A 24,900-nucleotide genomic window follows, 5' to 3' on the forward strand; every position below is an offset into this window, starting at 1 on the left:
AATTACTTAACCCAGTCACGTGATACCGCTCCGGCGGGAAAATTGTCGACCTTCCATCATCCGCGCTCCATCTTCGCCGGAGAAGCAAGAGGAAGTCGTGCAATTGAGCCACTACGACAGGTATAACCATGGCTCTCTCCTACTTGCTACCGCGGACAATTGTCCGCCAAATCTTTGCGCGACAACAACCGGCATGCATTCGCTGCTTTTCCTCCACAACCACACGACCAGTCCTCCTCGCAACAGCAACTCCGAGAATAGCGACGACAACATCGTCATCATCACTCGTTAAGCATAATGCAGTCTTCCGTCGTACATTCTCCGCAACCGCTACGCAGCAAGCAACCTACAACCAAGTCCGACGCGGCTGCCGCAAGCCTCAAAAGGCACGCCGACGTCGTTCGCCGGCGCTGGCCAATCGGCCGCAGATGAAGGGTGTATGCTTGAAGACGGGTATTACCAAGCCCAAGAAGCCGAACTCGGGTGAGCGGAAGACGGCACGAGTGAGGTTGAGTAGTGGGAGGGTTGTTACGGCTTATATTCCAGGAGAGGGTATGCTCAATTTTTCTTTTTTTCCCTTCCTGACGGTAAAGGGTAGGAGTTGACCGTGTTTTAGGGCATAATGTCCAGCAGCATAGTGTGGTGATGGTTCGTGGAGGTCGTGTGCAGGATTGTCCTGGTGTCAAGTATCATCTTGTTCGCGGGGCGTTGGATCTGGTACGTTTGATAGAATATACCGTCTGCCAAGGGAAGTATAGCTAACGGGAATAGGGTGGTGTTGCAAACCGCTTGACGAGTCGGTCCAAGTATGGAACGAAGAAGCCTAAGAAGGACGATTAATGGCTTCCATGCTTATTGTACCCTGTGATGTTTCTGAATTGATTGTACAGTATATTACTTTGGGCATGTTAGAGGATTCTTCGGGTCAGTGGGTTGAGATCCAAGGTATCGAAATCTAAATGTAAATCACATTGCCTTCCCTCCATTGAACCAACCCCGAACGCCTGATATAACCCATTTTCCCCGTTCGCCAATGTATCATGGAAATATAAAAACAACAAGAAAAGAAACCGAGATCACGCTAGTCTCCGAAATAATTCCGCTATGGGTTCGCCTGGTCCTCCCAACCATCGGGCTTTTTCATCTTATTGACTTGAAAGTAGCGCGACGTGCCTGAAGACGAGTCGGTAAATGTGGACATCCAACCTCGGAATGGAAGGTACATACAGGAATACGGCTTCCAGTCAAAATTCTCGTCCGGATTACAAGAGCATTTTAGCTTCAACCGCTTCGACTCCTCCGTCGGGCAGTGTGTCAACGGGATGTGATAGTAGGCAATCTCGTCGAAGAAGTGGACTTCGTCCCGATTTAACAAGAGCGAGGCTGCGATCGAGTGCACCGGTGCATCGCCCCAGCGCTCGTAGTAGAACCCGCCGTCATGGTCAAGGAGATCAAAGTAGTCGAGGTAAGGTTGCGAGCGGAGCCACTCCAAGCTTCCAATTTCGAAGTTGGACCACTATGATCGTCAGCTTAATAACGAAAAATGGAAGGAAAAAAAAATAAAAGGGAACGAACGAAATGGCATCGGTTGTACGTCTCACCGCCATCCTCGCTCAAAAACTCCATCAAGTTATTCTTTGCAATATGCTGCGGATACTTTTCCATATACTTCTTGACGCTGTCCCACAGCGTCGGGATGGTCATCTGATACTCGTGCAGACTCAGCACAAAGGCATACTTCTTGCCGTTCTCCTTCATGAACAGGAACGGATCGAAGGTGATATCGCAGTACAGCTCAATTCCCGGCTCCACCCGCCAGTAGAACTCGTAGTTCTTCAGCAGCTCGTGACGGAAGAAAAATCCCGACAAGAAGCGGCACATGTGGCGATAGCTCTCCGAGTCGCCGTAGATGACCTTCTTCTCGCGCATCTCCTCGCGCACGGCGGCGGCCCTTTCCTGGTCGATAAAGTCCGGGTACGACCAATGCTCCTTGGGGATCTGTCCATAGTAGGTCTTGCCCGAAACCAGCATGGAAGTTATCTTCTTGAACTGCTCGTCAAAGGGCTCATCGTTGAGGAACACCCAGTCATAGTGGTAGTGACGGTTGAAGCGGTCCTCCAGCTGACGAATCGACTTGGCTAATTCCCAAACATCGGAGTTGCGGGCGAGTGTCACGAGCGCCGCACTCGTGCGCGTGCCGTTGCGCTGGTTCTGCGGATGTTCCAGGCTGTATTCGTAGTCGGTCGGTTTGGAAACTTTGGAATCGAGGCCGCGGAAGTACCCGGTCTGCGGAACGGCGGAGTGGGTGATGAATAGGAGGAGGATCAGGGCCTGGACCGATTAGCGAGCTGCGCGGTACTGAGAAAGTTGTAGTCTAGATTGCGCACCGACGCAGCAAAGACAATGTAGCGCACAAAGTAAGGCATGGTGACGCGAGGGCGATCGCCGTTCCAACAAGGCTCTCGAGGAGCAACGGCAGGGCTCGTAAATCGAGGCACTTGGGAATCAAAAAGAAAAACGAAGTACCCAGGGCAAGGGATTACAGGCCCATTTGACGCGAAATCCGCATGCGGCCCATCGATGCGAACAAAGGAATGTGAGGGGAAGGCGAGGTATTCCGCAGAAACATGAATGAATTTATTTCGTATTTAACTTGCCTGCAGGGATCAGATTGATTTAAAAGGATCCGCAAGGCCGGAAACGATCGAGTTCGTGGTGGATTCCGTCCCGGTTGCAGATTGTCTGAACAGCACTACCTATGGCACAGCATTCGGTGTGCTTCGTGATTCTCGGCGTCCTCGGATCGCCTCTGTTCCCTCTCCGCTACAAAAGGCTGACGTAACCCTGGCATCTTCCACTGGGTCTGCCGGCCTCGTCTACGTGTTGTTTTCTTGTTTCTCTACGAGTTGATTCCCTCATCGGCCTTTCTTACCAGCGAGCTCTAAGCTGCAGACGACGTAATCAAGACCCTTTGACCCTTTAGGCATGAGATGCCGACTGCTAATTTTGGCTTAGTGGTTTACGATGGGCCCTGGTTTCAAACTCTGATATTCTCACCAATCGTTGTTTAAGACAATATAGATTTGATGCTGGATTTTCCGTCGAAAAAGTTTTGCAAAGATCGATCCGATCTCTTCGAAAAGTCTTTAACTGCATTCGGCTAGGCCACATGTCAAAGCACATCGATCAAACTCCGCGGCCAGAGTTCTGGATTTCTCTTGTTCGGCTGTCGGCAAGTTGGCCTAGAACAGACAAAAAAAGTGCGCTGATCGATCGTGACTGCAGTCTGTTCAGTCATGATTCATGATGAGTTCGGTCAATGATTCTCAGGAGTCACAAGCTGAGAATTGACTTCGACAGACTAGACCTAATACCGCTCGCCTAGATTCTAGTTTATTTCTAGATTATATTTTATATTGGCCCGCAAGGATTTTTAAAATGAAAACGAACGGTTCTTTCATCATGCGGGCATCGGAAAATAAAGGGCAAAATCCAACGTGCTCGCCCCCGATGTAGATCACGCGAAGGCCAAAATATTAATGTCGAGAGTATATTGATGCACGCGCCCGATTAAAGGACTTGTACCTACCAGAGTGCTCATCAGACATGGTATTAAAGTGAGCACAACCCGGCGACATGAGACCATTGGAGCGGAATATATATTGCTTCTTTCAACGAACAGAAAGGGGTCCAGGCACGGGTAACCAATACACCGTATCCGAACCCCTGGGGATCATTTCTCTAAGAACTAAAAGATACAGTCTTGCTGTTCATTTAACAAAGGTATGCCACACCCGCTGAATGGGGGCAAGAACGAAGTAATTGACTCGTTCATTTGTCTGCTCCTACATTGGAGGTGCATTATGACCATAGTACTTTGTGCCCACACAGCTGACAGAATAACTACAAAAGGGGTAAAACTATCAACAAATGAGACGGACTGACAAGAACTAGAATGGCCAAAATCCCCTTGCGATATCAATACTGCTAGTTGATCAACGAATATGTCAGGGGCTCTCTCGCAAAACTGAATTTTTAGAGGATAGGGACAGAGAGAAGATTAACAGCACTGAATCGATGAATTTCTCATTTCAAAGAAATGTTCCATGCTCTATGCTTTGGTTATTCTAAGCTGCACCGATTAGTACTCGTACTCCTTGCTCCGTACTCCGTACTCTGTACTGCTACGTTGAAATTCGAGGAGTACCTTCGGGGGAACCTTGAAATGGAAGGAAACGATTCGGCCCTATTTGCGACTCTGCGGAGGAGAATTATCCTTGATTGCGTGCTTGGACCTTGTTTCGTGCAATATCAATACTACATTCATTAGACTATTTCATAGCAACTCGTAAGTACCGTGCCACTTTGCGTTCAAACAAGGGTTCCTCGCAACGAAATCCCGGCACTTGCTGCTTCAAAATCCCGAATATCAAAAAGATGGTGAATGGTCAGTAGATGCTGAAAGGGCGCTTGACAACTGATTCCTGAGGTCTGGGTCTCTTGACATTTCTGAACGGCACAAGGACGATTCATCGCCTCAAAAATGCTGGACGGTTCGTTCAAACTCAAAGCGAGACGCTGTTATCGTAACTGCCTGATTGGCCAGGGCGCTTTGTAAGCTTTCAGTCTTGGCATGAAAATTGAGCAAAAAGTTGCTGCGAATCTGTGATTTCAAATTTGAACCCCGCTATCCTGCCTCAGGCACCACAGCACCAGCCATCGCAGCCAAGCGCTCCATCGTTCGCAATTCCCAAAAGAGCAAAAATTCAGACGCCAACACCATCACGCACTCAAAACATCAGCGCCAGCTCTCAGGTGAGGGCACCTCGCTGCTCCCACCATGTCGTTCTTTGGCTTCGATACCACCCTGCCCAGAGATCGGAAGTCTCCTCAGCAGAAGCGAGGCATCTTCGAGAACCCCGACCCCTTCGCCGAGGTCGCCCGGGCTCAGGCCGAGGGCGGCCACGACGACGATGATGCGTAATTGATTCCCTTCCACAACGCGATGCGGTTCAGATCCATGCTGACCGTTGGTTTATAGCATCGACTTCGAGGATACCTACGATGGGCTGGGCGACCAGCTAGACGAGGACAAGGACGCGTTCAACGACGAGACCTTTGGTGCAACCGAAGTGGGCAAGGACTTTGACTTCTTCGGCAACACGGCCCAGGTCTCCGATGTCATCAATGAGGAGCAGATGCGATATAACCTACAACATGCTAAGCCGTCTACGTCGTTGTCCGCGGAACCGGCGGCGCGTCAGTCGACCGCGCCCGCGTCTACAACCACGTCGATAACAACTACAACGACTACATCTAAGCCGAAAAAGACCGGCTATGAAAAGTACAAGGACCCCGGCTATATTCCGGAAATCACCGCCAAGTCTAGCGTATGGGGGAACACTGCGCAGAAGAAGTCGACCCCGGAAACAACCCAGGCCGCCGCGAGTAAGAAGAAGGTGCTGAGCTTGGAGGAGGTTGAGGCGCAATTGCGCGCGCAGACACAGCAGCGCCAGTCCCAGCAGACGAATCAGCCTCCACCCCAGCCCACGCCCGCCGTCCGGCCGCCTGAGCTGCCGCAACCACCTCTTCCCCCCGGCCAGCAGGCTCCCCCCTTCCCGCAAGGATATCCAGCGCAACTGCCGCCCGACCTGTTGGCCCTGGAACAACAGGCGCTGGCTGCCGGGATCCCTCCCGCGGAGTTCTTGCAGCGTTTGCAACAGCAGCAGGCTCGTCCAGAGCAGCTGTACCATGGGACACCACCCCCCCGGCCACCTCAGATACCGATGCCTGACATGTCACGCCCTCCTCCTCCTCAGCCGCCGCCGCCGCAGCACCAGCAGCTTCCACAGCCCGGTCACGGAGTTCCTCGGCCACCGCAACCTCAACAGCCGCCCCTTGGCCCGCAGGGTCTCCCATTGATCACCAACCCCCAACAGCTGATGCACCTCACCGAAGAGCAGCGTAGGGCGTTTCTGGAGGAGGACGCGAAACGGGCCAAGCGAAATCACAAGATTTTCTTGCTGTCTCGCGACAATGGCTTGATGACCCCGCAGGACAAGAACTTCATCACGCGGATCCAGCTGCAGCAACTGGTGGCGGCCATTGGCAACGTCGACGATCCCGATCCGGAGGCGCTGTTGTCTGAAGATTTCTACTATCAAGTATATAGCCAGATCCGGGGAGCTCCGCGCCAGCATCCGCGGCAACCCCTGGGTCACTTTGCTCAGACGTATCTGTTCCAGACAGGGAATCGCGTTGGAGGACATGGCCGCCGACAATACAACGCGGACAACCACATGCAACGGATGCAACAACAAGTGCAGCGGGCTGTCGAGGCCGCGAAAGCCAAGCCCAAGAACAAGCAGCTTATCATCGAGGGCAGTTTGGGAAAGATCTCCTTTAGCAATGCCAAAGCTCCCAAGACGATGCTCAATATCAAGAGGGGCGAGGGTGCTGATGGCGTGAAACCTAAGAAACCAGCGGGAGATCTGAGCCCCAGCGACCGCAAGACGGTGCTGGCGAACATCGAGAATGTCTACGGCAGCTTGATGAGGATGGAGGATCTGGAGCGGAGAATGCCGCCGCCTCCGGACGAGAACAATCCGGAGTCGATCCAGCGACATCTGGATTGGAGGCAAAAGATGCAGGAGCAGAACCAGAAGCTGTGGCGGGACCTCAAGGTGATGGAGCCGATCGTGCCGGGCGCGTCGACTCCGCATCCGTTCATCGCCTTGCTTTCGTACCCTAAGGGCAAGAAGGCAATCCCGCGCATCTTCCGGCAGATCGACCAGGAGCAGCGGGTAACGATCGTTACGATGATTGTGATCCATTTGGACTCGATTGACGTTGTCCGGGATGGTCAGCTGCAGCCGGGCGATGCGCAGTTGCCCACGGCAGCTCGTGCCAACATTGATCTGTTCTCTCAGACTGTGATGCCAAGCCTGCTGGGCTACGTGACGGAGGCACCGTTCAACATCATCATCGGACTTTTGGGACTGGTGCTAGCCCAAACACAGGTGCAGGTGGTAGCACGGACCAAAATCGGCGTCGGGGTGCTGACAATGCTCCTCAGCCGTGCGGAAATTGTCAAGGAGGCAGGGCAAGCCGACGAGCGAGACTGGCAGCAGTGGACAGAGAAGTTCAACTTGCTGTTTGATACGCTGGAACCTGTCCTCGGCGACATCTTCCCGGGGTCCGTGACTACAGGCGACGACATGTATGTTTGGCAGTTCCTGGCGGCGCTGGGTATCGGGGCGAACCCAGAGCAGCAGCAGCGATTGGTGATTGCCGTTAAGTACGTCTTTTTCTCTCCTAAGTCTATACGTTTACATTGCTAACTCCTGATAGGGACCGTGTCATGGAAACAGTTGGCCAGAGCAAGACGCTTCCTCCGGACATGGCCAGCCAGAGACTGAGCAACGTGAATCTGTTCATGCGCGCGATCGGCCTTGACGTGGAGATGCTGGCTTAGTCTGATAAAATTTCTCCGCTTCCTTTGACGAGTCAATGCAACGGTGCATTGACGACCGTGCACTCTGAAACATGAGCCCACGACTGCGATGACAGCGGCATGCTGAGTGATGCCGCCATGTCTGGATGTTGGCTCAACGATGTACTCGATACAGCACGATAATGAAAACCAATTGACATGTACAGATATCCATATTCCTTCCTTTACCATGGGAATGTAGAGCACTGGGGGGGACGGAATGTGATCTCTCGAGCCTCGGGTAAATTAACGTATTGAAATTTCAGTAAAATACCATCCGGTAATTTTCGAAGCTTATTTTCAATCTCCATTTCACCGCAACAAGGCCCCTCCCCCGCCGTTTATGTTTAGGTGTTCAGTTCTCACTGCAAGTTCAGGAACAAGAAGCTACAACTGCTCAACTCTCGTGTCTTTGGCATCAATTGCGGCAAGATGACTGTTGGCTCTGTTCTCGTTACCGGGTAAGTGCAGATCATCCGAAAATAAAAGAACCATGGCTCATAATTTTCCTTCAGTGGCACCGGCTACATTGGCTCCTTCACAGCCCTTGCGCTGCTCGAGGCGGGCTACAAGGTTGTCATTGCGGACAACCTGTACAATTCGTCCGCTGAGGTGATCAATCGCATTGAATTGATCTGCGGGAAGCGCCCGGAGTTCGTCCAGGTCGACATCACGGACCCGACGGCGTTCGAGAAGGTGTTCACTGATCACCCCGACATTGACAGCGTTATCCACTTTGCCGCTCTGAAGGTAAGTCATGCTCAAAGAGAGTGGAAAAGAGGGCGGGCATGCGATTGACTGGGATTAGGCCGTTGGCGAATCCGGCGAACGCCCGCTGGACTACTGGAATGTCAACGTCTACGGCTCGATCAACCTCCTGCGCTCCATGCAGAAGCACAATGTGCACAACATTGTCTTCTCGAGTTCCGCGACGGTCTACGGTGACGCGACGCGGTTCCCCAACATGATCCCCATCCCTGAGGAGTGCCCCTTGGGCCCGACCAACCCCTACGGTAACACCAAGTTCGCCGTGGAGACCGCCATTACGGACTTTATCACGGCGCAGCGCAACAATGCCACCAAGGCTGGTAATGAGGAGGAGGCGCAGAAGTGGAATGCCGCCCTGCTGCGCTACTTCAACCCCGCGGGTGCCCACCCCAGCGGTATCATGGGTGAGGATCCGCAGGGTGTGCCGTACAACCTGCTGCCGCTGCTGGCGCAGGTTGCCACTGGGAAGCGGGAGAAGCTCCTGGTGTTTGGCGATGGTAAGGATACCCCTCCGTTATACATACAGGAACGGGAATGGCTAACGGATTAGACTACCCTTCGCGCGACGGCACCGCCATCCGCGACTACATCCACATCCTGGACCTGGCCAATGGCCACCTGCGCGCCCTCAACTACCTGCGCGAGCACCGCCCCGGCGTGCGCGCATGGAACCTGGGCACCGGCCGCGGCAGCACCGTCTACGAGATGATCAAGGCCTTCTCGGCGGCGGTCGGTCGCGACCTGCCGTACGAGGTTGCGCCACGTCGCCCCGGCGACGTGCTCGACCTCACCTCCAACCCGACCCGTGCCAACAAGGAGCTCGGCTGGAAGGCCGAGCGCACCCTTGAGCAGGCTTGCGAGGATCTTTGGCGGTGGACCAAGAACAACCCGCAGGGTTACCGGCAGCAGCCGCCGGCGGAGCTGTTGGAGGCACTGAAGAAATAAACGAATTCTAATTTACCCACGTGTGATGATTGAATTGAACTGAATTGGATTGGATTTTGGGGGACATTTCCTTTCGGTATATACCAAAGACTTTTTTTTTTCCCTTTTGCTGGAATGGAGATACACCAGGCTTTCATTTATTTTTAAAAACAATAGAACAGATTTTTTTTTGGAATACTATGAAAACTACTTCTGCTTTTTCTCCTTTTCTCCTTTCTTCTTCTTCTTCTCCTTTGCCCGCCGCAACGCGGATTCCTTCTCTTTGGCTTCAATTTGCTTTTCGCTAAACTCCCATAATTTCTTCCCCACCGCCTCATCGGTCACGTCTTCACGCAAGAATTTCATTCGCCGGCACTCCTTGATCAGCCATCCGCCTTCCTCTTTCTTCGTCGCCGACCCCTCCTCCACGGGGCCTCGAGAGGAAAACAACGCAGTGGGAGACTCCATTGCTGCCCAGAGAAAACTCTGCGCGCCTTGCTGTGGCGATTTCAGGATGAGCCACCAGATGGGCCATGTTAGGAGGTAGAGGAGCAAGCCCCATAGTGACCCGCCCGTGAGCCAGCGACGCATGCCCGGTGTCCGGCTATACCCGGGGTCGACGAGGAGGACGCGCGTGTTGACGGGCCGGCTCTCGTCGCCGCGTTTGATGGCCGTGGTGAGGTGTTTCTGGAAGTTGTGGGCGAAGATCATGAGGGCGAGTTTGGCGGTTGCGTAGAGGTCGGCTGGCTTTTTCTTTTTCTCTTTTTGGTCCTTTTTATTCTTTGGATCCTTCTTGTCCTTCTTCTCCTTTTTATCAGAGGTCGAGTCCGTAGTGTCCGTAGTGAGCTTTTCTAAAGATCCAAAATCGAGCTCCCCCCGAAGATAGCTCGAACACGTCGCTACGAGGATCCGCACATCCCGGTCCGGCGGCTGCGCGCGGATCGCGGGCGACAGGATACTCAGCAGATGGGCATGCGCGAGATAAGTCACCTGCCAATCTTCCACCAAGCCATCCTCTGTCAATCCTGGTGTCTTTGGACTCTGTGTCCCCGCGCACAAAACCACCATATCCAGCCTCCTTGGCGTGGAATTATCAACCCACTTAGTCGCAAACTGCCGTACCGAATGTAGCGACCGCAGATTCACCTGCTCGGCGTAGATAAGCTGGTTATTCGTCGCATCACGTAAGTCTTGAATGTAATCCGCCAGAAACACGTCTGTCGGGGGGTGCTGCGTCAGGAGAATAATCTGTGCGCCGCGCGAGGCCAGCTCGTAGACGATCGACGCGCCAATGCCGGATGTTCCGCCCTGAAATCAATTTGTACTGCGTCACTACTTCTCCTCTTAGTTGGATTGGGATTCGGGGGGAGAGGGAATCAGGGAGAAAGCTTACGGTTACCAAGACCACTTTGGAGTGCATCACCCGCTCTGCTGGGTTGCGCGCACCGCCAAAGTAGTATTTGAGTGCGGCGATGACCGCCGCAACGGCGGCAAGTTTTGTCGCGGTGTCGGCATAGGGAATTGCGGAGAACCCTTCGGAGATCCCGAGGGTGATTAATGGGATGGGCATGGCGGGTGGATGTGAATCGAGCGTAAAGTTGTCCGGAACTTTTCAGTTAGAATGGGAGCTTAGCTTGGGCTTGGAGCTTGGACGGATGCTGTGGAAACATTACGGTAATTACATGACGGCTGCACTCTTTACGACTACTATTTTAGGAAATCCTAGACTTTTCTGCAGGACATCAGGCTTGATTGGCTTGATGATTCATTCTTGGAGCTGAACTTCTAGATATAAGGCTGATATAGCAACTGGATGAATAGATCAACATTACTCCGCACTCTGTACGCATAAAGATCAGATCAGCTATACCTAGAGACCAGATTGACGAACCATGATGGCTTCAGAAAAGCCACTGAAGATCCTCTCTCGGTGGGCATGCAAGTTCTCCCAAGTTGTAAAGACTCGCTGACCCTGCTCGAGACAGTGGTGGAGTTCGAGGCCTCTCCAGTCTCCTTATCCTTGAAAACATCATGGAAAAGATTCGCGATCACAACGGTCATAGCAAAGTCCCCCGACATTGCGAGGTTTTTGACCTAATTGGAGGGTCAAGCACCGGAGGGTGACGTCTACCGCCTGCTTGTCATTATGAGAACACTGAACTAAGACGCAGGGCAATGCGGAATCATTGCGATAATGCTTGGACGACTGCAAATGACGGTCGATGAGTGTATACAAACGTACCGAGACATAGCTAGACAGGCTTTCTCATAAGAGTTACGTTGAACTTCCCGAGCAATTTCACAGGGACAGTAAATTCCATGTTCACATCGAGATCGATCTTGGACGATTCCATTTTATTGTCCTTTCCCGCGTTTTCGGCTAGGCGTCTCGAAGGTGCAATAAAACTGGCAATCAAGAGTTTCTGTACGGAAACAGAATGCAAGAGTCGCCGGAAGCAAGGTCAGTCAACTGCGAGGACATATCCTCATGAAGACACGCTTTTGCGGGATAATTCCTGCACGAAGACGTTTGTCAGGAACCACAGCTTCAAAACTGCAAGTATCTTATACGCCATAGGGTGGTTTTGGCAGTCACAAAAGACAATTTTGATGCGCCACCAACTCTCTTCAAGACTTATGATTCGTCGACTGCATTTCAAAATTGCACAGTTTGGCAAGCCGCACGGGCAACGTCAGCAGCGGTTGGTTTCTTCGAACCGCTAAGGCTGGGCCGAGACAACATTGAGTTTGTCGATGCTGCTTTCGGGCTCAACAACCCATGCGAAATCCTGGTTCAATAGTGTCGAAGGCTGTTTCCTGGAAACCGCCGTATGGGAATTTTGAGCATTGGCACGGGCCTCGGAGACGTGATCACCATCGAAAATTCTCCGGCGTCAATAATCAATGCGTTGCGAAACATAGCCTCATCCTCCAAAGAGTAGCCCTCAATTTGTATAATCAGTTTGATGACGGCGAGTACTTCCGGTTCAATGTTGATCAAGGGCTAAAAGACATAACTTTGTCAGACTGGGAGAACACCAGCACCATCTCGGCACACACTCGTAACTATCTAGCCAAAAATGAACGGTCCATGACGAAGTTTGTTATCAGCCTCTCTGAACACATCTCCGTTAGTGGCAATGAAGGCAGGCCGCCAACAAAACGCGTTCACTTCGTTGTCCCTTCAACCATCTCCCGTTCAGTCGGCGAGGCTCTCTGCTTTCACATCACGAAATGGCGAGCTTATTGTACAGCTTGGTGTTTCAGGCCGCCATGTCTTCAATGCCGAGGGCATGAGCAAGGATGAGGGTTTCAGGTTCTTGGAGAAGCATCTGACAGAAGATCAAACGAGCAATCGGGACGATACAGTGATGCTTCTTGAGACTCTTGGTTACCTGCCTCTCACCATCAAACAAGCCTCTGCAAATATGGCCGAAAACAAATCTCGACGACAAAGTATCTCAGCTATTGCCGGTCGAGCGACAAGTATATGGTCGAGTTATTGGGCAGGGATTTCGACGACCACCATCGATATCAAGAGGCCCAGAATCCGATTGCTGCTACGTGGCTCATTTCATTTCGCCAGATTGAGGATCATGACACTCTCGCCGCTGATTACCTGAAATTTATGTGTTTCTTGAGTGAGAAAGCTATTCCACGGTCTCTCCTTCCTCATGATCCGTGGTCCCTGAAGGCAGAAGATGTCATCGGAACACTGAAATCGTATGCTTTCATTACCGAAAGGGAGCAATCGAATATTTATGACATCCACCGACTTGTTCGACTGGCAATGTTGAACTGGCTAGATAAGCAATGTGAGCTTGAGAAGTGGACGGTCAACGTGATACGACGACTAGGAGAGACTTTCCCAGTCCGTTCTTATGATAATAGAGGGGAATGGATTAGCTATCTTCCACATACTCGGTACGTTATTGAGAGCGGATTAACCACAGAGGACGGAAAAGGCGGACCTTCTTTTCAAAATAGGATGCGGCTTCGAGATCCTGGGCCAGTATAATGAAGCAGAGACGACACATCGGCAGGCACTGGAGATACGAGAGAAGATCCTGGGGCGCAATAATCCAGACACCCTCACCAGCGTCAGGAACTTGGGTCTCGCCCTTGAACGTCAGAGACTATACGAAAGGGCAGAGGCGTTGTATCGACGGGCACTAGACGGACGACTGAAGGTATTGGGCCCCGATCATCCGGACATCCTTGCCAGCATCAGCAACTGGGGCGACGTTCTTGTTTTTCAAGGGGAGTACGAAAAGGTGGAGGCAATGTTTCGACGAGCATTAAAGGGACGGGAGAAAGTACTGGGTTCCCATCATCCAGACACCCTCTCCAGCGCCCGGAAGTTGGACCACGTTTTTTGAAATTCAATGACAGTATATAATGGCGGAGACAATGCATTTACGGCCACGAGAGGGTCAAGAAAAGATACCAGGACACGATCATCCACATAACCTCAACAGCCTCAACAGCTTGGGGCAATGCCCTTGCCTTTCAAGGACAGCTCGAAATGGCAATGTGTCGACGGGCGCTAGAGGGTCGAGAAAAGGTACTTGTGTCCGATCAACCACACACCCTTTTTTGCGTCGACGGCTTAGTTAGCATCCTCAGAAAGCAACGAAAAGATGAAGAGGCTGGAAAACTTCTAAAATTCGACGACCGTTTGTCCTAGCTTTGCGGTTCTCGAACAAGAATGATGAGCTACGATCTCGCAGCGTTACTACGGCTTCGTTATCAAGTCGATACCAGAACCGAGACACTGGTGTACACTCCGCATCGAACGATGTTTCTCCTAAGTACCAACAGTCCAAATTGATCTCAAGTGGCCCATCATTATTCAAAGAACGTTCATTCGAAGGTTATTCCTCTGGCCGCCAAGCATGGAGGATTAGGTCGCGTTGTATCGCAACTTTTCATAGATCTACGCCAATTGGGTCTCAAGTCGAATGCAGAGTCGAATCTCCCATTGAGATATATTTAATGTGTACTCGTACATAGTGAGCCCCAAACAACGCCAATCCAATATATAGTAATACATAATATACATCCATATCGTAATCTATGCAGCTTGCGCCTCCGATGTGGGCTGGTTCGAGGCCGCGGCTGCCTCGTCCATCGACAGTCCAAACGTCGTGCCCTGCTCGCCGCTTCCTGTCACGCCAGCCATCTCCAGCAGCCGACGTTCCTCCTCGTTCTGCCGCTGCAGCGCAATTTGTCGCCGTAGCGACGCGTCGCGGCGGAGCTTCTTATTGGCCGAGAACTCTGTCAGCGCGCGCATCATGCGCTGCTCAAGCATCTCTTTGACGTGCGTTGCCAGCGCCCGGTCCGTGAACACTCCGCCCATCCGGTAACTGAGCCACAGGTAAAGCAGGATCGCCTTGTGCAGCTGCTCCAGTTGGTGCATGTACTCCTTATTACCGGACACTGGAGACTCGAGGATCTCCAGGTTGAGCTCCGGAATATCCAGCAGGCGTCCGCCGGTATGCTGCGCGACGCATCGCGCAAACGCCTCGACGATTCTCTGGCCAGCCGCGTCCTTGGCGTACAGTGGAGCTGCCATAAACACCAGCTTGTCGTCAATGGTCAGCCCGTGCACCTTGTCGGTGATTGCGGCCGACACCAGTTGCGAGGTTGGCTCGCACATGAAGAACAGCGGGTGCATCTGTGCGAGCGCCATGATCCGTTTGATCAGGTACTGGAAAGGCACTGATGGCGGAAAATACGCTGAAAATGCTTGGAACATCGGATCCGGTGGAATGACACCGGCCGCTTTGATCGGTGGCGGCTCAAAGTTCAATGCCTGCTTGATGTACGGCAGATCGACTTCCTCCAGTGACGTCACGTAGCCGACGTTCGGCTCCTCCTTGCCTGTGGTCTTCTTGTTCTGCTCATTTGCCGCTCTGTATCTCCCGGCACGACCGGCAATCTGCTTGATCTCGGGAACAGTGAGCCGGGTCAAGCCGCCGGGGAGCCGCTTGATCAAAGTTTCGAAAATTATCCGCTTGCACTTGCTGCACAGCGCATTAGCCATGGTCCCCCAACAACGTGGTCATGGAAACTCACAGGTTAAGCCCCATTCCAATGGCGTCACTCGCAACCAAAAAGTCGTAGTCATTATCCGGATCGTTGAACAGATTAGCTTGCTGCGTACGGATCTCCGCCGGTAGACTGCCGTAGACAATGGCTGCCCGTCGCCCCGTGGCTTTCTCAATGTCATTCTTCAACGTGTGGATATTTACGCGTGAGAAGGACACCAAACAGTCGCCTTTCTTCAATTTCCGCAAATCGCCTCGCAGGCTCTCATCCTCGACTTTCAACGGGTTCAGCCGCTCGTAGTTGTGGATGTGAAGCACATCCCCCGTCAGGGCGACAAGCTCTTTAATCAAAGGAACCGTTCGCGTCTCGCCGCAGAGATGTAGCTCAGATACACGGGTGCCTAGAAGTGCCCGCGTCCATGCCCAGCCTCGGCGCGGATCCGCAATCATCTGAATCTCATCGATCACACCCACGTCGTAGTCCTTGCTCAGACTGACCATTTCCACCGTATTGCTCGTGATCCGGGGGTATGCATTGTCGGGTAGCCGGACCTCATCTCCTGTGATCAGAGCACACTCAATTCCCTGCGCTTTGAATCGTGAATACACCTCCTGCGCAAGCAGTCGTAGAGGTCCTGCATAGAATCCCCGCTGACATTGTTCCAACCTCTTCAACGCGTGGTACGTCTTTCCTGAATTTGTCGGCCCGACATGCAGGTGAATAGTACGCTGCATCGCCCGCGCGCGAGGGTACCACTCGGCGGGATATCGCATATCTACGATCTTCTTCTGGTCCTCAATATATGGAGTCGAGTATTTGGCGGTGATGTCATCGGCGTTGAACAGTGCCTTCAGCTCCCCCTTGAGACCTTGCATGCCACCTCGCAGGTAGCTCTGCTGAAGCGTCGCTTTCAACTGGTGCAGCGATCCTTGCTGCGCATTATCTCCCTTGATGGCAACCTTGGACGCCTGGATGGCACGGTTCTTGAACTTTTCCCAGTTTCGTAGCAGCGGACTCGAAGATGGGATGGTCGCTCTGTATTCCTTCAACGCCGTCTCCACGATCATGGGGAATTCCTTGATAGCGAGCCCTCGCCGCGCTGATGCTCTCCATTGCGCCGGGTCACTGGCCTGCAGCATTGTTTCCCCCAGGTTGTCAGTCGCATGGAAAGCAAGGCCGACCTGGAATTACTCACCAATGAGGACTTCCCACCCCTCTTGCGCGATCTATGCGGCGTCACTGAAAAGGGCCGAGTGATCGAGATCAGCGGAGTTCGGATCGAGCAGAACAGACATCGGCCATGGCCAGTCCATAGCTGCTGAAGCCGAATGCTCGACACGGCCGCCCCTCGCGACATTTGCGAAACATTCACACCGCTCTAACAATCACAGACATCATCCAGCGAGCCGGCTCAACTGGACGCAGAGTATCGACTTGATGATTGAAGCAACCATCATCAATCGAATAAAAAAATATTCCAAGAGAATGGTAACTTACCGTACGTAACGTCATTACAATTGTCTTTTTTCTTTTGGTTAGCGGCCGCTCATAGCATAACGCTATTCCTATTGTGGTTAAGTTTGCTTAGTCATGAAATGCACGTGAGAATTAGCTTTCCCGACCCGCCAATCTTGGCTAAATTTAGTTAGGAACAGTTTGTGTATATTAAACCCAATGAGGCAGCTACTCTCGGCCCATGTGTATCAGGCCGCATCGTCGCATTGCGGTCTGTTGCTACGTTGCCCCAGTCTTCAGGGTCTCTTCTAGAATTCATTACAAGCAGCCTATGCTGTGCTCGCTGCGCGCGCCAGAATGGCTTCTCTGATCAGTCTTCAGCGCGATAGTAAGCGGACCTTTGCTCCGCTTTCTCCCTGGAGGAAACCATTAACTCTTTGACAGTCATTCTAGAAGCGATCAAACATGCCGCGGGGAATGACGTACGTTGCTTGATTTCTACGTATGACGCGCAGGGCATTGACTGGCCGTGTTGCAGTGGAAAGTCCTCGTGGTGGACGAGACTAGTCGCAAGATTTTGGTCAATTCGGTAAAGGAGGACGACGTCTTGAATCACAATGTCACCAGTACGCGGCCCCCGTCTTTTGACGAAGCGGGCATACGGACTAAGATCGCGCAGATATCGAGCAAATCGAGCATCGTCGCCCACCAAATCAGGACATGGACGCGCTGTACTTTTTGTCGCCGCAGCCGCATATTGTCGACTGTCTGATGGCCGACTTGGAAAGACGTCGCTATCGAAGAGCGTTTGTGGTCTGGACAGAATGTGAGCATGTGTTATTCTACCGAACGCAGCCTGCTGACGCTGGTGACAGGTTTGGATCCTCAGCAGCGCCACAGGCTAGACCGGTCCCAAATGGCTCGAGAGCGGATCGCTCACTCCAGCACCTTGATGATCGATTATTATCCCCGAGAATCTCGCCTAGTTACATTTCGTGATCCCTGGAGTTTTCCGGTTCTGTTCCATCCGGGATGCAATCACCTTGTTCGAGACCACCTGATGCAACTGGCGCGCAAGGTGAGAACACAGGGGGCAATTGAGTTCTTCAACCATGTGCTGATTGATGTAGATCGTCTCGCTCTGCGTGACATTGGGAGAATATCCAGCGATTCGTTATTACCGGCCGCCGTCACCAAGACACGAAGCAAGCGTTCTGTGTTCGCATTTGGCTCGGTTTGTCCAGGATGAGCTGGATCAGTATGCGAGCTATAATCGGAATTTCCCCCCGCAGTCTTCACGGCCCCGAGGCGTGCTGATTATCGTCGATCGCACCATCGACCTCATCTCTCCCCTGGTTCATGAGTTCACCTATCAAGCAATGGCGCACGATCTGTTGCCTATCAAAGACGGGGATAAGGTGACTTATCGGACATTGCTTAACGAAGGGAAGCCCAATCAGGAGATGAAAGATATGGAAATCGGTGAACACGACCGGATATGGGTCGACTATAGACACATGCACATGAAGGACGTGCTTGAGAAGCTGGCTGAAGATTTCGCCCGTTTCCGACGTGCCAACGCCCATTTCGCAGAGGAGTGCGTTTTTAACCGTCCGTCGTTCAGGATTCTACTGACACTATTCCAGTGACTCTTCCAAAGTCTCTGTCGGCACGATCAAGGACATGCTGGCCGGATTGAATGAGTTTCAAGAAGGTAAAAATGCCTACACTCTGCACTTGAACATGGCGCAAGAGTGCATGAAGTACTTTCAAGAGAGGAAGCTCCTGGAAGTCAGCTCTGTCGAGCAGGTATGTTACGCGTGACCATGCTCCAATAGATCCCATGCCCATTGCTGAATACTTGTAGACGCTTGCCACTGGCCTTGACGAGGATTATAAGAAACCTAAACAGATTGCTGCGCAACTTGTGCGCATTCTTGATGACGATTCTGTTCCCTACCCGGACCGCCTCCGGTTGATCATTTTGTACCTTATTTACCGAAACGGGCTGCTTGCTGGTGATATCCGAAAACTGCTTGCTCATGCCAAGCTCCCGCCGCAGGACGGCACGGTTATCGCCAACCTCGATCTGCTCGGTGTCAGAGTGGAAAAACCGCTGGGGGATAATCAGCCTGCACCCCAGCCACTCTTTCCACGCAAACCACCACCTCCGAGCCAGCAGGAGGAAGAGGTGAGTTTGTCGCGGTTCGAGCCAGCGCTGAAGCTACTGCTCGAGGAGCAAGTTAAGGGCACATTGGACCCCAACGTATTCCCCTACACTCGGCCGCAGACGGAAAGTGATGCCATGCTCGAGCAGATCAATCAGGCATCCTTACGTAGCGTGAAGCCGACATGGGCACGCTCTCAAGGAGCCTCGAAGCAACCCCGTCAGCGGATTCTCGTCTTCATGGCGGGCGGTGCCACCTACGCGGAATCTCGAGCATGTTACGAAGTATCCAACACGTCGTCCAGAGACATTTTCCTCGCAACCTCGCACATGCTCACGCCTGGGCTGTTCCTTCGCCAGGTCGGAGACCTTAGTGCCGACCGGCGGCGTCTTGATATCCCAGCTGAGAGACCACGGCCCACTGCGCCGGCGCATCTCTTTGAACAGGACCCTCCACCGCAACCGAAGCCCGCGCCTCAGGCACCCAATCGGTCGGCAACTGCTACACCACCAACAAAAGCCATGCAGAACATGTCGCTCAACGGACGATCAAATACCCCTTCGAGTGCGTCCACCCCATCTAGCGCGAAGCCAGAGAAGAAAGAGAAGAAGAAGCGATTCCCCTTTTGATGAAACTGCATGCATTGTTTGAGCACTATATAATGAAATGTACTGTGTACGTTGCTGATTGGTTTGATTCTGCGACTGATACACCTCTTGTTCATCTTTTGTAGATTCCAAGCATCCAGCGATAATTGGAGCATGGCGCCGCCATTGTAGGAATATACCTATGAACAATGTGTTGTTGTAGTAGACTCAAATCTTCGAGATTCCTGCCAATTCGTCGGACATGCGACATTTCCCAAAACCAAAATTCTACCGTAAAACGTCATGCGATGCGCCACCGAGGTACTTCTCTATATCATCATTCCTGTAAAAAAGTTCCCTCAACCGCTCCGCTTTCTTTCTATCCGCCGCATAACTCTGTCGAACCTGTTTCGCATTAAGCTTTTGCCGTTGTTTCGCTCTCTCCTCTTCCCGCTGTTTGCGCCGGGCCTCCATCGCTGCGATCTCCTCCGGATCCACACCCAGGCCAATGGTATCGTGTTTTGGTTTGGCCTTGATCGGGTACAGGATCCCCTCGCCCGAAGCGCCCAAACCTCGGCGACTGTCCGGGTCCCATCCGTAGGAGGTCAGATAGCGCATTCCGTGCCGCGTACGGTCCAAGTGCGAAGGCGGGTGGACGTGCTCGAGGCAGACTTGGTGGACAAGGGAGGCTTCGTGTGGAGTGGCGCGGCGCGTTCGGGCTCTGGATTTCCCGGTGGAGGTGGTACTGCCGTCGCCATCGTCGTCCTCCTCCGTAGCGGAAGTGTCATCTTCTGGAGGAAGCGGTACCTTGCATACTTCGCATATTCGAACAACCTCCTCTGTGCTAGATTTGCTGTCGGAGGATGATTCCGCGACCTTGTTTGGTTCCGCAGAGGATTCGGCGGCCGTTGTCCCGTCCCGCGGGTGATCAGCGCCTTCGTCTTCCTTCTTCTTTTTCCCCATCACGATGGCAAAGTACTGGTCGGCGACCCTGCTCCCTGGTGAGGACGCCTCCTCAGACTCATTGGAGCTTGTTGTGGTGGTAAGAGTCGCATCGGAGGATGGGCGAACAAAGGCCACGCGCTTCCGTTTGATGCCCGCTCCGAAGACCCGTTGATCGGCAGAGGGAACAAAGTACTCATCATCTTGATCTTTTCTTCTTGACATTCTGGCAAGAAATAGAAGAGTCTTTGGGTCCGGGAAAGGACTCAGAGCGTAGTACTATCAAAGCCTCCAGGAGAGCGACGATCTAAGCTTATCTTATCAATCAGATCTCATGCGCCACAACTTCCGCCACACTGAGGCGCAGTTGCAGCTCTTCCAGAACAAACTCCCCTCGTGGATGCAGAAACCACTGATTCGGTGGCGTCTCGTTTCTTTTTACTAGCCTTTTTCGAGTGTCCTGACGCCATGGACGACTTGCAGTCCCTGGAGCTCTTCTCGCTCGTCTCGCGTGTGACGAGCGAGCTCCAGAACCACTTGGGAATCAACGACAAGACGCTCGCCGAGTTCGTGATCGACCAGCATCTACAATGCGGATCGTTCGAGGAATTCAAGAGCAACCTCGAGAATCTCGGGGCGGACTTTCCGCCCAGTTTGATCGAGAGTATCGATCGGCTCGTCTTGACTATGCATCCAAAATACAAAGAGAAGAAGCGCAAGGAGGAATCTGGGAACGCTGATGGTGCAAATGATATGGACGCGTTGGATGCGCTGGAGAAGAAGGCGCGTATATTCAAGGGTCTGGCGATGCCGGATAAAGTGCCGGCATTTGACGACGAGGTGGAGAAGGATGATTCTCGAGCAGCGAAGGAGGAAGACGCAAAAGCGGACGCGATGGACGACACGTTTGCCATGTTGGAAGGACTGGCTGGGAAAGCCCGGGGTGGAGCGACCACGGAAAAGAGCAGTAGGAAACGAAGCAGGAGTCCAGAGTACAGCGATTACGATGACTCGCGTCGCCGACGAAGGGACCGATACCGATCTCGATCTCGATCACGGTCGCGAAGTGTCCAACGCAACGGACGGAGAGGATATGACTCGGATGATGACTACGATGCGAAACGACATGACAGGCGCCGATCGCGCAGAGATAGAGAAGATGACGATTACTTCCGGAGGCCGCCTACGCCCGAGGTGGACGATCAGCCGATTCTTTACAAAATCTATGACGGTCGTGTGACAGGAGTTAAGGATTTTGGAGTCTTTGTGAATCTTCATGGTGTGAAGGGCAAGGTTGATGGCCTGGTGCATGTATCTGCCATGCAGGAAGGGGCTCGGGTCAACCACCCATCGGACCTTGTGTCGCGCGGTCAGCACGTGAAAGTCAAAGTCATCAGCATTCAGGGCTCGCGAATAGGCTTGTCCATGAAGGAGGTCGACCAGGTAACTGGCCGCGACCTGGTTCCGCAAAGACGACTCGCTACTGGTGCAAACATGGAGCGCCTAGATGGAATGAGCGCCAAAGACCGGTACGGAAACTTGAGCTCCGAGGTGCCTGTCATTGAAGACGACACGGACAGCAAGCCGATGCGAAATCGCAAGCGTCTGACGTCGCCGGAGCGATGGGAGATCAAGCAGCTTATCGCATCGGGCGCCGTATCGGCTGCCGACTACCCGGACATCGACGAAGAATACCAGGCGGCTCTGGCCGGTGAAGGCGGGTTTGAAGAGGAGGAAGATATTGACATTGAGGTCCGTGAGGAGGAGCCACCTTTCTTGGCGGGCCAAACAAAGCAGTCTCTGGAACTGTCGCCAATCCGTGTGGTTAAGGCTCCAAATGGTTCGCTTAACCGTGCGGCAATGGCTGGCACGAACTTGGCCAAGGAACGCCGCGAGCTTCGACAGCAGGAAGCGCAGGAACGGGCGGCCGAAGCGGCAGCTGGCGTCGATCTCACAGCCCAGTGGGAAGACCCCATGGCGGATCCTGAGCAGCGCGTATTTGCTGCTGATCTGCGCAATGCCCAGGCTCACAAGTCCGACTCGACAATTCCTGAGTGGAAGCGTGTCACTCAGAGCAAGGACGTCTCGTACGGCAAGCGAACAAACATGACCATCAAGCAGCAGCGAGAGAGTCTTCCCGTATTCAAGTTCCGCCAACAACTACTGGATGCGATCAGGGACAACCAGCTGCTGATCGTGGTCGGCGACACCGGTTCGGGTAAGACAACGCAGGTAACACAGTATCTCGCGGAGGCGGGGTATGCCAACCATGGGATCATCGGCTGCACGCAGCCTCGCCGTGTAGCTGCCATGTCCGTTGCCAAGCGAGTCGCAGAGGAAGTTGGGTGTCGGCTAGGGGCGGAAGTCGGGTACACGATTCGCTTCGAAGATTGCACTAGCCCTGAAACGAAGATCAAGTACATGACAGACGGTATGCTTCAACGAGAGATTTTACTGGATCCGGACCTTAAGCGGTACTCGGTGATTATGCTCGATGAGGCACACGAGCGCACCATCGCAACGGATGTCCTCTTTGGGTTGTTGAAGAAAACAGTCAAGCGACGGCCAGACCTGAAGTTGATCGTCACTTCTGCAACGCTGGATGCGGAGAAATTTTCAGAGTACTTTGACCGGTGCCCGATCTTCTCCATCCCTGGCCGGACATACCCGGTGGAGATCATGTACTCGAAGGAGCCAGAGTCAGACTATCTGGACGCGGCGCTGGTGACGGTGATGCAGATCCATCTGACAGAGCCGCCTGGTGACATTCTGTTGTTCTTGACGGGTCAGGAAGAAATTGACACGAGCTGCGAAATCCTGTACGAGCGGATGAAGGCGCTGGGACCGAACGTCCCAGAGTTAGTGATTCTTCCGGTGTACTCTGCGCTGCCAAGCGAGATGCAAAGCCGAATCTTCGAGCCGGCACCGCCTGGTGGCCGCAAGGTAGTGATTGCAACAAACATTGCGGAGACGTCGATCACTATCGACAACATCTACTACGTGGTAGACCCCGGGTTCGTCAAGCAGAGTGCCTACGACCCGAAGCTGGGTATGGACTCGCTGGTGGTGACGCCCATCTCTCAGGCGCAGGCGAAGCAGCGGGCCGGGCGTGCAGGCCGGACGGGACCAGGCAAATGCTTCCGGCTGTACACGGAGGCGGCATACCAGACGGAGATGCTACCGACATCAATCCCGGAGATCCAGCGACAGAACCTGTCGCACACAATCTTGATGCTCAAAGCTATGGGGATCAACGATCTGCTGCACTTTGACTTTATGGACCCGCCACCGACGAACACGATGCTAAGCGCGCTGGAGGAGCTCTACGCCCTCTCCGCGCTGGACGACGAAGGCCTACTGACACGACTCGGGCGGAAGATGGCCGACTTCCCCATGGAACCGTCTCTCGCCAAGGTTCTGATCGCCTCCGTGGACCTGGGATGCTCCGACGAGATGCTCACTATCGTCGCGATGCTTTCCGTGCAATCCGTCTTCTACCGGCCCAAGGACAAGCAACAACAAGCCGACCAAAAGAAAGCCAAATTCCACGACCCGCACGGCGACCACCTGACGCTGCTCAACGTGTACAACGGCTGGAAAAACGCCAAGTACAGTTCCGCCTGGTGCTACGAGAACTTTATTCAGGCGCGTCAGATGCGTCGTGCGCAGGACGTCCGCCAGCAGCTCGTCAAGATCATGGAGCGCTACCACCACCGTATCGTCTCGTGTGGCCGCAACACGACAAAAGTCCGCCAGGCGCTCTGCACGGGCTTCTTCCGGAACGCTGCCCGGAAGGATCCCCAGGAGGGTTACAAGACCCTCATCGAGGGCACGCCCGTTTATCTGCATCCAAGCTCGGCGTTGTTTGGGAAACCCGCGGAACACGTTATTTTCCACACCCTTGTGCTCACGACCAAGGAATACATGCATTGCACGACCGCTATTGAACCAAAGGTACCTACCCATTCCCCCCCCCCTTTTATGCCGTTTCTTCGAATATGTTACTAACTTGGCTTAATAGTGGCTCGTCGACGCCGCCCCAACATTCTTCAAAGTCGCTCCGAAAGACCGTCTCTCGAAACGAAAGAAAGCAGAACGCATCCAGCCACTGCATAGTCGCCACCAAGGCCCCGATGATTGGCGGTTGTCCGCACAGCGGAGACCAGGTCGTGGCGGTGGTGGTGGAACTTGGGGTTGATTCTTCTTCATTTCTGTCGTTCACTTGTAATGTCTTATTATGTAAAATATATACCCTGGTTGGTTGGTGTATTTCTTTTCCCGCGTGTGGAAAAAAAGAGAAAGTGTGGATTAGGATCATGGTCATGTGTGTACACGGCGTTAGGGTTGGAAAATATAGATTGCTTATGGAGGGGATTCATTCATCGATCCACATAAACCAGACCTACAAGCTACAGACCAGACTCTATAAAGAGCAAAGACAACCATGAGGCATCCCGATAATCGAATTCATTGCCGGTTCCGCACCCCCCGCCCCCAGAAAAACCAGAGCTAA

General features: G+C 53.1%; 10 protein-coding genes across 10 annotated transcripts; 6 read left to right on the forward strand and 4 right to left on the reverse strand.

Moving 5' to 3' along the window:
• Positions 1-128: 128 nt before the first annotated feature.
• On the forward strand, positions 129-840 carry VTN49DRAFT_5671 (mitochondrial 37S ribosomal protein uS12m; the record flags this gene model as incomplete). Its single annotated transcript, XM_069413754.1, has 3 exons — positions 129-552; positions 617-717; positions 772-840. 3 exons carry the CDS (start codon positions 129-131, stop codon positions 838-840), a joined length of 594 nt encoding a protein of 197 aa, XP_069266394.1.
• Positions 841-1,102: 262 nt separating this feature from the next.
• On the reverse strand, positions 1,103-2,426 carry VTN49DRAFT_5672 (uncharacterized protein; the record flags this gene model as incomplete). Its single annotated transcript, XM_069413755.1, has 4 exons — positions 1,103-1,173; positions 1,228-1,516; positions 1,576-2,331; positions 2,388-2,426. 4 exons carry the CDS (start codon positions 2,424-2,426, stop codon positions 1,103-1,105), a joined length of 1,155 nt encoding a protein of 384 aa, XP_069266395.1.
• Positions 2,427-4,840: 2,414 nt separating this feature from the next.
• Positions 4,841-7,474, forward strand: VTN49DRAFT_5673 (uncharacterized protein; the record flags this gene model as incomplete). The annotated part of the gene is made up of 3 exons (XM_069413756.1): positions 4,841-4,980; positions 5,042-7,297; positions 7,351-7,474. The coding sequence occupies 3 exons, from the start codon at positions 4,841-4,843 to the stop codon at positions 7,472-7,474; spliced, it is 2,520 nt and encodes an 839-aa protein (XP_069266396.1).
• Positions 7,475-7,924: 450 nt separating this feature from the next.
• Positions 7,925-9,205, forward strand: VTN49DRAFT_5674 (uncharacterized protein; the record flags this gene model as incomplete). The annotated part of the gene is made up of 4 exons (XM_069413757.1): positions 7,925-7,953; positions 8,008-8,242; positions 8,301-8,757; positions 8,811-9,205. The coding sequence occupies 4 exons, from the start codon at positions 7,925-7,927 to the stop codon at positions 9,203-9,205; spliced, it is 1,116 nt and encodes a 371-aa protein (XP_069266397.1).
• Positions 9,206-9,391: 186 nt separating this feature from the next.
• VTN49DRAFT_5675 (uncharacterized protein) lies at positions 9,392-10,754 on the reverse strand (the record flags this gene model as incomplete). The annotated part of the gene is made up of 2 exons (XM_069413758.1): positions 9,392-10,492; positions 10,578-10,754. The coding sequence occupies 2 exons, from the start codon at positions 10,752-10,754 to the stop codon at positions 9,392-9,394; spliced, it is 1,278 nt and encodes a 425-aa protein (XP_069266398.1).
• Positions 10,755-12,324: 1,570 nt separating this feature from the next.
• On the forward strand, positions 12,325-13,563 carry VTN49DRAFT_5676 (uncharacterized protein; the record flags this gene model as incomplete). The annotated part of the gene is made up of 3 exons (XM_069413759.1): positions 12,325-12,670; positions 12,724-13,025; positions 13,138-13,563. 3 exons carry the CDS (start codon positions 12,325-12,327, stop codon positions 13,561-13,563), a joined length of 1,074 nt encoding a protein of 357 aa, XP_069266399.1.
• Positions 13,564-14,258: 695 nt separating this feature from the next.
• Positions 14,259-16,592, reverse strand: VTN49DRAFT_5677 (uncharacterized protein; the record flags this gene model as incomplete). The annotated part of the gene is made up of 3 exons (XM_069413760.1): positions 14,259-15,210; positions 15,263-16,365; positions 16,431-16,592. 3 exons carry the CDS (start codon positions 16,590-16,592, stop codon positions 14,259-14,261), a joined length of 2,217 nt encoding a protein of 738 aa, XP_069266400.1.
• A 455-nt stretch (positions 16,593-17,047) lies between these two features.
• On the forward strand, positions 17,048-19,487 carry VTN49DRAFT_5678 (uncharacterized protein; the record flags this gene model as incomplete). Its single annotated transcript, XM_069413761.1, has 8 exons — positions 17,048-17,078; positions 17,135-17,172; positions 17,229-17,316; positions 17,370-17,516; positions 17,566-17,768; positions 17,821-18,287; positions 18,337-18,499; positions 18,558-19,487. The coding sequence occupies 8 exons, from the start codon at positions 17,048-17,050 to the stop codon at positions 19,485-19,487; spliced, it is 2,067 nt and encodes a 688-aa protein (XP_069266401.1).
• A 246-nt stretch (positions 19,488-19,733) lies between these two features.
• On the reverse strand, positions 19,734-20,612 carry VTN49DRAFT_5679 (uncharacterized protein; the record flags this gene model as incomplete). The annotated part of the gene is made up of 1 exon (XM_069413762.1): positions 19,734-20,612. One exon carries the CDS (start codon positions 20,610-20,612, stop codon positions 19,734-19,736), a length of 879 nt encoding a protein of 292 aa, XP_069266402.1.
• Positions 20,613-20,855: 243 nt separating this feature from the next.
• VTN49DRAFT_5680 (uncharacterized protein) lies at positions 20,856-24,585 on the forward strand (the record flags this gene model as incomplete). Its single annotated transcript, XM_069413764.1, has 2 exons — positions 20,856-24,341; positions 24,409-24,585. The coding sequence occupies 2 exons, from the start codon at positions 20,856-20,858 to the stop codon at positions 24,583-24,585; spliced, it is 3,663 nt and encodes a 1,220-aa protein (XP_069266403.1).
• Positions 24,586-24,900: the final 315 nt, after the last annotated feature.

This window comes from Thermomyces lanuginosus (genome assembly GCF_041956635.1).
Source record: "Thermomyces lanuginosus strain ATCC 200065 unplaced genomic scaffold VTN49scaffold_35, whole genome shotgun sequence".
NCBI lineage: Eukaryota > Fungi > Ascomycota > Eurotiomycetes > Eurotiales > Trichocomaceae > Thermomyces > Thermomyces lanuginosus.